The sequence below is a fragment of the Theobroma cacao genome, chromosome 5 (assembly GCF_000208745.1).
Source record: "Theobroma cacao cultivar B97-61/B2 chromosome 5, Criollo_cocoa_genome_V2, whole genome shotgun sequence".
Classification (NCBI taxonomy): domain Eukaryota; kingdom Viridiplantae; phylum Streptophyta; class Magnoliopsida; order Malvales; family Malvaceae; genus Theobroma; species Theobroma cacao.
Genome location: NC_030854.1, coordinates 27,931,745 through 27,943,085, shown reverse-complemented (window position 1 = coordinate 27,943,085; position 11,341 = coordinate 27,931,745). Strand labels below are relative to the sequence as shown.

Genomic DNA, 11,341 nt, shown 5'->3' with positions numbered 1-11,341 from the left:
ATATATGGATTTACATTAATAAACATTGATGGTTTTCTTAAACACAATTGTGGATAGCTTGAGCTGTTAGCCTTGATATGCAATCTTAAAATAGATTTACAATGATTAATATATTACGATTGTGGAAAGCATGAGCTGGTAGAAACCATAGGAAATTGTGGATGCAAGTTGTTTTGGATATATCTATAGATAAGCTATATGTGTAAAGTGTTTTAGAGATTGGGAAACAAGCCTTTTTATGATGTTTGCATCAAAATCTCTGCCTTGTAATTTTTGTGTGATATGCATAATTAAATGCGATTGTTAGATAATTTAAAAATGCAAGTTTTGAGCACCGGTTGTAGTTTAATCTTTGTATAAGAGAATACACCATGCCTTTTTACGTGAAAAGCAATTTGAAAGGTTATCGAACTTGTTTTCAAATAGTTTTACATGAAAGACTTGGAAACCTCAATTTGATTTTGTAAATGGTTTTGACAAACCAAGAGTGTCGAGAGTAGGTCGAATGTCATATCGATATAGTGTGACCTTTGTGCACAAATGAACTCTAGCTAGAGAACCTTTGGGTCGTCGACGGGCTATTAGGCGTGATGAGGGCCACGACCTGTGATATATATATACGTGGCTAGGCCACCAGTGATATACGCAGTTACAACAACTTGATTCTTCGATGTTGGCCAACATCGTTGAGACTGCCATGGCTATGGGAATCCGGTGGAGTAAGGCTCCTGGATTGTTATGACGTGGAAGTGGGTCCACGTGTGATTACTATGCTTACCTACTCGAGAGCCTTGTGAGTTTTGCAATGTGTACTCTTTTGTGTGGTGGAGAGTTAAGGCTTTTCTGTAGCTCCCCTTGTTTAAATAAAAGCTTTCAGTGCTTACTTAACAATCATGAGTTGGTTTATGTGGCTGTACACGTTGATTTCTTTACTTGCCACACATTTTAAGAGTGTGCATACCTTTATACTGTTATTCATATCTTGATGGCAAGTGATGTTTTCGATGATTGAACTTTGTTTTGCTACACTTGTTTTTGGCACCATTTTGCCAAGTGAAATATTGTATTATGATTTTTTTGGCATTATTTTTACAAGGTACAAACACTCTACTCATGATTTGATTTTTCTAAGATTATTATTCTTATTCTGGTTTTATCATCCAAATTTACCTGCTTTATGCTTGTTTCCCATCTACACCCTACTCACGGAGCTGATGATCACTAAGTTTGTGAGACTCACCCCATTATTTCTCTTTTACGGATAGTGATCGGCCTAGCGTGCAATCATCAACACTTATGGTTCACCGCGAATAGGTAAAGACATCTCATAGGATTTCATTCTGAGTCACTCCGCTATTAGAGGTCGAGTCTTTCATAGCATAATTTGATTGTAAATAGTATTAATGTAAATGTATGGTTGGATATTAAAGACCTTGATGAACTTCTACAATTATGTTGAATAAAAGTTGAGTTGATTTATTATAGCTATTGTTTAAGTTATGTTACACAAAGGATGTATGGTTCAAGTAATTAAATAAATCGGTGGAATGGGTTCATTGTTATACAAAGTTTTCGAATAAGGCTTAACGGGTTTTCTCACAAGACGCGAACGCTGGTAGCGATCGAGGAGCGGTCGTTACACCCTTCTAGCACTCAAACGAGACTAACAGGAATGAATTACATTGATAGATTGTACACTAAAAGGTTGTAAAAGAATCCTTTGACTATCCTAACAATTAAGTGAACATGATGTATTACTAGATGCCAATCTTGGTGTGTGGAATTGAATTAATATGATTATGATTCATTTAAATTAATTAATAAAGATTATGATTCAATTTTATTGTCAACATGTTAGGTAGGGGTGAGCAAATAGAAACCTAACCGAACAACCGAACCGAACTGAAATGAGTTTGGTCTTTCCAGTTCGGTTAGTTCAATTTTTCGGTTATATCGGTTAGGTTAATTCAGTTAATATAATTACTTCGGTTTGGTTTTAGTTAGAAAAATATCTAACCGAACCAATTGAAGGGCATTTTGGAGATTTTACCTAAAAAAATTCCTAAACCTAAAATATGAGAATTAAATTTCGGCAGTTCTCTACTTCCCTTTTTTGGTTTTTACCATCCCCTCCCTTGAGCCGTGACTCCAATCTCCAGTTCGCCACTCTCCCTGTCTCCCACATAATTTTGAAGGCTCTCTCTCTCACACATACACACCCCAGCCGCCCAACGATCGTCGACTTTCATCTTTCCTATGGTTTTTTCCTCGTCTCAATCGGTAAGCCCTATCAACTCTCTTGTGATTAATTTCGTGTTGATTACCCTACAATTTGGGCTTCTATTTTTCCCAAAAATTAGAACAGAGATTAAGGTTATCGGGTTATCGTGATAACGAGATTAGGGATAGAAATTTAGTCCTTGATTTATGAGTGTGGAGAGTGGAGATTTTTGGGATAGAAATTTTACCTAAAAAATTTAGCCTCACGATCTCCGACTCTTCAAGCTTCCTCTATTCCACTTCCTTGCCTCACGACGCTGCTAAGCCCAAGTGAAAGATCTTTGCTTCTCCTTCTCAATGCTGCCGCTCCTTCTCTCTTCCCAAACCTTTTCCTCTTTCTAGGTTTTTCGTGTTATCCACTTTGTTTTCTTTGCCCGTTTCTACTCGATTGACCTTCCATTTAGTTCTTAGGAAATGTTTCTTAATGCTGTCTAGAAACAAATTGCTACTGTAGAATGTAGAAGCCATACAGAGTTTGTGGTTATACTGAAAAGTTTAATGGCTATTGTGAAGTCACTTAAATGCAACCGTATGATTGGTTTTTGACCTGATTTATAGGGGGTTCAAACTTGCTCAATAAATTTGATATCATGAACTAATTTAAGGAAGCAAGGATCCAAAATTTAAGTGTCTAATGCTTGAGATATCAAGAAATGTTTCTTAATGCTGTCCAAATGATAACTTTAACGCATATTTTTTTTTTTGCTTTCTTAGCATATTTAAAGAGGTAAAATAAATTTGATTTTTGTTTGTATTTCGATACTTAGCTTGGATTTCAATGAGATTAGAGTTGGACTGCAGTAGTAGTAGACTCAGGTCTAGATTGCTGTTCCTCTAAAATTTAGACTCCTTTTGGTTGTTGTTATAAGAAAAGAAAAAGAAGCAATAAATGCCTAAATAAACAGAATGCATGATTCTAGTTTAAACAATATGGATCAATTATGTTCTACATGTTTTACATTTTACCTTATCTATTTGCTCATTTTAATCGTATATGATGATTATGCTTTTACTTTTTAGAAACTTTTAAAGAAGTAAAAAGAAATTAATAAACAGTTACTAGTAAAAGTAACAACCGAATATATCCTTTGAGTTTGAGCAATCTCCGCAAAGAAAAAACCATTTCCATTTGCAGAACTTACATAATTGACAATCTGCATTATTTCTATCCTCATTTTACAAATTTTTTAGCATTTAATTTTTTCCAACAGAAAGTTATTATTACAAATTTACTAATTAATTAATTATTTTTTAATGACAGGTTGAAGATTTCAATGGCAAGTGAAAGCGATAATCCAACTCCAACTCTTACTCCTAATGCTACTGCTACACAGTCTACTCCTATTGGCATGCCGTCATCGTCACCAACACCAACTACACAGCAAACTATAATCTCCACTAATGAAAGTGATGTTGTCAATTCTAAAAAACGGAAAGCACTTCCATCGAGGTCTGAAGTTTGGAAACACTTCACCAGATTTGTCAATGATCAAGGTGAACAAAAAGCTAGATGTAATTATTGTGATAGGGTACTTTTTGCTAATACTAAATATAATGGCACAACTTCATTGAAGAATCACATGAATTCTTGCAAAAAGTTTCCTAGTTCTGCTAATGATTATACTCAAATTGAGTTAGCTTTTCAATCGGGGGATGGTTTAATAGGAACTTGGAAATTTAGTCAAGAAGCCATTAGAAAGTCTCTAGCTAAGATGATCATTAGAGATGAGTTACCTTTCAAATTTGTAGAAAGGGTAGGATTTAAGGAATTCGTGGCAACTTCATGTCCTAGATTTATTGTGCCATCATGATGGACTGTTGCTAGAGATTGCTTTAACCTTTTTGTTGATGGAAAACCATTTCAAGCATATATTGAGAACATCTTCTTTTAAAGTTTCTCTGACCACAGACACATGGACATCAATTCAAAGAGAGAATTATTTATGTCTTACGGCTCACTTTATAGACAATGATTGGAAATTACACAAAAGAATTTTAAACTTTTGTCCCATTTATAGTCACAAAGGTGAGGCAATTGGGAAAATGATTAATAAATGTTTGCGTGATTGGGGGATTAGTAAGGTTTTCACTATTACTGTTGATAATGCTAGTTCCAATGATGTTGCAATAGCACATTTGAAGAAAAAATTGAACTTATTAGGAAATAGCTTTTTAGAAAGCAAATTCCTACATATGAGATGCATTGCACATATCATTAATCTCATTGTCACTGATGGATTGAAGGAAATGAATAGTTCAATTGCTTGTATCAGAGGCGTAGTTAGATACGTGAGACAATCACCTGCTAGGTTAGCAAAGTTCAAAGAATGTGTTGAGTCTACAAATATTCAATCAAAAAATTTGTTGTGTTTGGATGTTAGTACTCGATGGAACTCCATTTACTTGATGTTAGAAACAACTCAAAAGTTTGAAGAAGCCTTTAGTTTATTTGAGGAAGCCGATTCTCAGTATAGAACTGATTTGTTGATGGGAGATGGGATACCTGAACATGAGGATTGGGAAAATGTTAGGAGGTTGAATCTTTTCTTGAAACATTTTTACACACTCACAGTAAAAGTTTCAGGTACTTCTTATGCCACTATTAATGCTTTTCTTGATGATATTTATAGTATTTATTTCATTTTGAGAGATAGACAAAGGCATCCTGATGTTGAGTTGCAAACAATGGCAAAGAAAATGAAAGAGAAATTTGATAAGTATTGGTGTCAGGACCTGGAACTCCCATCGAGCCCGTGACAACCACCGCGACGTCCCGAGAGACATTCATTACCTGAAATGTCAATCGAAACCTCACAAGGCTTAACATCAGTTTTTCTCGCTTCCCCCGTGAGTATTAGTTACTAAAATCATGTTTTGAGAGATTATAAACTATTTCCAATTCAAAACAATAGAAAAATAAATTTTTCCTCACAAGAGCATTTTGGTCATTTTTCCTCCAAAATCTTGAAATCCACTAAAAATGTAATAAGCGAGTACAAAACACATAATTCATAATAAAAAATGAGTTTTAAAGTCTAAAATCTTCATTTAAAATGAAATTTCGATTATTTGGATATAATAAAAAAATAAAAGAAATATTAAGTAAAATATTCTATTTTCTTATAAAACAATATTTATAGAGTTATACGTAAATAATTTTTGCAGCGTAAAAGCTAAATAATTTCATACATACTGTAATACAATAAGTCAGAGTATTTAATTTAATTTACAATAACAAGTGGGCCCTCGAATAAGCAAAAGTAAAGAGGACTGTGAACCTATAGTTTGGAAAATGCAATTCCAACGGTAGTCCTTGATGATATCAGCTATCTACAGCCTATTTTGAACTTGAAATGGGTGGAAAGGAGAGTGGTGAGATTTTATAATCCCAGTGAGTAAACAAACATCATTCACAAGATCTAAAGTCGAGTAAAAGGAGACTATTAAAATATTTTATTTAAATATGTTTTTCATAACATAAATACTCATTTCATTTAAATAATCAACATGACTTATGAGTATTTTAAAAGCTTGGCTCCTCCCAAAATCATTCTCGGGGATACCTTGGCCGAGGCATCTAACCGAGTCCGCCAAGGCTATTAAAAATTTCGTATACACGTAAACAAATTATTAGTTTGAAAAACACAGCCGTTCCTTGGCGTTAGCGAAGTTCATCATCACGAGGTGATTTGGCGTGACGTGAACTCTAACTATACCTCAAGAGATACCCTACGAGCCTCTCTGACCGAGGTACCTATATATATATTTGAATTCTGTGCTCCTCTAATAGGCTGGTCCACAGAATCTGCCTACTGCAGCAAGCTAAACCCACCATACAATAAAATTTTGACAGCATGACAGGGTTAATATTTTACTACCCAGCTTGTAAGGGTAAAATAAACAATTCATACAATTCAAAAACACAGCCCAGCCAGTCATGCCAACACAATAACAATATAACATAAGCCATCAATTTCCAATCATAAATTTACAACATACCGGTGGTCTCCAATTGCTTTATTTTCAAAATCGTTATTTCGTTTCAAGACAATTTATAAAATCTTTTCATTTAAACACATTTTTGTTTATAAAACCTAAAATTTGTCATTTAACTCATTTTCATAAAATTTCACCAAAACCGAGTTAAAACATACTTTAGATAATTAAAATGATGATAAGGTTACTCACAATGTCTAGAATGGGGATTTTTGAAGTACTCAGATTACTAGTCCTCGGGTGCAATTCCCCTGCCTTTATTGGAGGACTCACCACCTTAACACAGTACAAAATCGAGAAACTTACTTCATTGGTACTAAATTGAATTTAAACTAATTTAGACTACTAATGCATGATATGGAATGCAAAATGCACTGGCAATCATCTAATCCCTGGTATTGGCCTAATTCAACTTATCACCCGATTAATTGGCCAACGCGTCCAATTTAGCTCCAAATTGCTCCATTTCTTTTCCAATATCTTAATTCACCAAACTCAAGTCAAATAACCTAAAATTTGGCAAAACTATATTCACTTTTCTTCTTAGAATTTTCAGTCAATAATGGTGCATTAACACCGTGATTTTTTTTACTACTTTTTCACACCATAATTCATCATTTTCTAACCAATTCTCTTAAAATAAAAATCAAATTCATCCTCACTCAACACAAGGTAGGTTCGGCCATTGATGGGTGGTGGGAAAAATAAATTCTTTTCTTATTGTTTTGTTTCTAGACATAGTAAACTAACTAAAAACACTAACATAACTTATAATGAAACAGATCCAACATCATTCTCTCTCGATACCCATTCCGACCAGCCATGAATTCATCATGAAAACATGTAATTTAACCATGGAAAATGAGGAGAAATGCATAGGAAAGGTAGATCACAAGTCAAAATCAAGAAATTTTATCTTTTGTCACTTATTTCCTTGAATTTTCCACACTTTTCTCTTGAAATTCTTCACCTAGGGTTTTTTGTTTTTCTTTTCTCCCTTTGTTCTTCTTTGTTCTTTGTTTGGCCGGCCATATGAAGGAAAATAGGCTGATTTTATGCTTATTTTAAAGCTAAATAAATAATGGATATAAACTTGACACATGTCACCACATTATTGGTCCATTTGTAATTTCTTAACTATTAAGCTTTCTCTCTCCACCACTTAAATTTCTTCAATTATCCATGATAATATTAGATAAAATCCATGTGCAGATAATGAAATATCATTAATGTGTCACTTAATTATACAAACACATCTATTCATGAAGTGAACAAATATATCATTCTAATTATCAAAGAGACATACTTTTATGTAATCAAGGGTCATACATCTTCCATAGACACATTAAATTTTGAATCACCAAAATAAAATAAGTGTTAAATAAAAAACCAACACCTCCAACACCTTGTCAAATCTTCATTTTTTGTGTTTAATTAAAACTATAAGAAATGAATAATCTTAGTTTTAAAAAGTTTGTCATTCTATTGTAAACAGAGTTAAATAAAAAACCAACAAGTCCAACACCTTGTCAAATCATCATTTTTGTTTTTAATTAAAACTATAAGAAAAGAATAATCTTACTTTTAAAAAGTTTATCATTCTATTGTAAACTACCTAAAAACACATAATCAATGTATCCTAACGATTTTTTTTTTCTTTTTGAGGAAAATTTGGGAGGGTAAAATTTTCAACTTTTATCCTATAAGTAAGACGTGCACCTGAGCATTTAACTCATTAGTTGGTACATAATCTGTCACAACTTGAAACTCTCATCGGGCCCGTGACAATCGCCGCGACGTCCCGATAGGCACTTATTACCCCGAATGTCGATCGAAATCCCGCAAGGCTTAGCATCAGCTTTCACATCTCCCGGTGAGCGACAGCTATTAAATCTTGCATTTCAAGAAATCATAAGTCGTTTCCAAATCAAAACAATAAAATATAATTTTTGGCTCACAGGGGCATTTTAGTCATTTTTCTTTGATAATACCGAAACTCGCCAAAACAATGGTGTAAAAGCTAAATATGTTCATACATATTTTAAATTAGATAACTAAAGTATAAAATTACTTTTACAATGACACGTGGGCCCCCAACTAACTAATAAGATGCGAATCTGTGAACCTATAATTTTGACAATGCAAGGCTAACTGAAGTCCTTGATGCAATCGGCTATCTACTAGCTATCCCGAACCTGAAATGTGGAGAATTGAGGGTGGTGAGATTATAAAATCTCAGTGAGTAAACAGACATCATCTAAACTATCTAAAGGAGAGTAAATGGAGACAATTAAAAATAATTAACTTCAGCAAATTTTTCACATCACGAATATTCATTTCAACCAAATAATCAATATGGGTCGTGAATTACTCAAAACTTGGCTCATGCCAAATCCTGTACTCAGGGACACCTAGACCAGGGGTATCCAACCGAGTCCGCCAAGGCTCTTAAAAATTCATATTTCGCATAAATCATATTTTTATTTTGAAACATAGCCGTTCCTTGGCGTTGGCTGAGTCTCACTCTCATGCGGTGGTCCACGTGAAGTGCACTCAAAAAGCCCACCTCAGGAGATACCCTACACACCTTTACAACCGAGGTGAGAACATAAAGGAGTTTACCGTGCCCCTCTAATAGGCTGACCCACGGAACCCCCCACCACTGCAGTAGCTAATCTTTTATCTACCACCTGATTTATAAAATCTTTTTCTGCATGACATGGCAATTTATCGCAACCTAACCTCTCAAGGCTAAATACACAATACAAATAATTCTAACACCAAAATCAGTTTAGCCATTCATGCTCATTTATTATCATAAGCCATTCAATTTAGAACCATAAATTTACAACACAAGCAAGTAGTCTCCAATTACTCTATTTTCAAAACCAGTATTCGATTTTCCAGAAAATTTATAAAATCATTTTATAAAATCACAATTTCTCTTAAAACATAGCAATTTACCATTTAAACCCATTTTTCATAAAATCACACAATTGTATAAAACTACTCTAGATAATTAAGACGATAATAAGTTTACTCACAGTTTTCGAAAACTAAATTCGGGTACTTCAACTATTACTCCTCGGGTGCGATTTCATTGCCCTTGCCAGAGGATTCGCCACCTTGACAAATTGCACAATTAAGAGGTTTAGTACTTTGGTACTAAACCAAAATAAACTAATTTATACTACTAATGCATGATATGAAGTGCAAAATGTCTAAATTTTGCCTAAACGAGATGTTAGCCTATTTCGGTCTTTTACCCGATAAATCGATATACGCGTCCGTTTAAACTCTAAATTAATTTTTTTCAGTTTCTATACCTCATTTGCACCCAAATTGACTTAATGTCCCTCAGTGTGGTGCAAATTATCAGTCCCGATAGCAAATTACGAAAATACCCCTTGTGGGTAAAAATTCGTATTTTTACTCCGAAAATTCCCATTATTTTTCTAGGCTCATAATTCATCATTATTCATCATAATTCCTCAAATAAACATCAAGATCAGCAGCCAATATTCCCCTAGAAAATTCAGCCAATAATGGTAATGAAGGAAAATGAATTCTTTTCTTGTTGTTTTGTTTCTAAATATGCTAAACTAACTTAAAACACTAACATAACTTAAAATCAAATTAATCTAACTTCATTCTCTCTCCATACCCATTTGGGCAGCCATGAATTCACCATGAAAACATGAAATCTAACCATGGAAAATAAGGAGAAATGCATGGAAAAGGTAGATCACAAGTCAAAATCAAGAAATTTTACCTTTGATTGCATGATTCCTTGAAATCCACCAATTTTCCTTTAATTTTCCCACCTAGGTTTCTTGTTTTTTCCTTTCCTCGTTTTGTTCTTCCTTTTCTTTGTTTGGCCAGCCATGTGAAAGAAAATTGGCTGATTTTTATATTTATTTTAAAGTTAAATAATTAATGAATATGAACTTGACACATGTCACCTTATTATTAGTCCATGTGTCATTTCTTAACTATTAAGCTTTCTCTCTCCACCACACATTATTCAAGGGTCAAAAATGATGATTGGTGAAGACCTTGTGCTGAAAAAATGCTCTGGGGGTGCAAAATTATCGTTTTGCCCCCGGGGTGGCAAAATTATATTTTTGCCCCAAAAACTGAAAAAATTTCCCATAGACATTTTTCATCCCTTATACTCATACCATTCTCCAATTTGTCAAATGTGATCTAAATTCTCTCAAAATCACAAATTTTGTCTACGAGTGAAAAAATTACGATTTTGCTCCTACACTCCAGAAATCACCGAAATTAAACTTTTTCACTACCAAACCCTCAAATTATACTCCAATACTCAAATCATACTGCAATAAGTTAAATGGGGCCAAAAAAATCTTTTCTCAGAATTTTCATTTTGTCCCCAGGTGGCAAATGACCATTTTGCCCCTAAATAATGAAAATTTCAGTTTGACTCCAAATTGATCCTCGAACTCCGAATTACCATTTTGAGTTATCCCTGAACTGTGAAACTCTTAATTTCACCTCAAAATTTCTATTTGAACTAGTTCGAGGCTTAATCGACTTAATGGTACCATTAGGGGTAACATCGTCTTTTAACGATTCCTTAAACTTCCTAAACATGCAAACATTTTATTGAGCATGTAAATGATGTCGTAATTATTTTATAGAACAGGGTTTGACAACACTACCCCTCTTAAAATAAAATTTTGTCCTCAAAATTTTACTTATCAAACTCAAAGAAAATGTGGGGTATTTTCTTCCATTATTTCCATGTACTTCCTATTTATCTCACAGGTATAAAATATCAATCTTCTTAATCATATTAATCCATCTCGTATGGCTTAACCATGCTATAGATCACGTTTCCTTGATATTATCTCCTTGACTATTTCTCAGAGTCTTTTATGTTGACATAGTTCAATTTCTAATAAAATTTCTTATCATGGTACTACCTACATCACTCATCATATATTAAGTTTGAATCTTAATTCACTAAAAATCATTCTTCATTTTAGTTGATCACAATATCAACCCCACATATGTGTATATGCCTTATAATCCCATTTAT

The 11,341-nt window shown here is 33.7% G+C and overlaps 1 protein-coding gene and 1 long non-coding RNA gene across 2 annotated transcripts; one reads left to right on the top strand and one right to left on the bottom strand.

Moving 5' to 3' along the window:
- LOC108662056 (zinc finger BED domain-containing protein RICESLEEPER 3-like) lies at positions 1,226–4,173 on the top strand. Its single transcript, XM_018121135.1, has 2 exons — positions 1,226–1,314; positions 3,542–4,173. Exon 2 carries the CDS (start codon positions 3,555–3,557, stop codon positions 4,089–4,091), a length of 537 nt encoding a protein of 178 aa, XP_017976624.1. The 5' UTR covers positions 1,226–1,314; positions 3,542–3,554; the 3' UTR covers positions 4,092–4,173.
- LOC108662057 lies at positions 8,435–10,088 on the bottom strand. The gene is made up of 3 exons (XR_001927835.1): positions 10,049–10,088; positions 9,321–9,401; positions 8,435–8,471 (listed from the first exon to the last, which is right to left on the bottom strand). It is a non-coding gene; the product is annotated as an uncharacterized LOC108662057 (long non-coding RNA).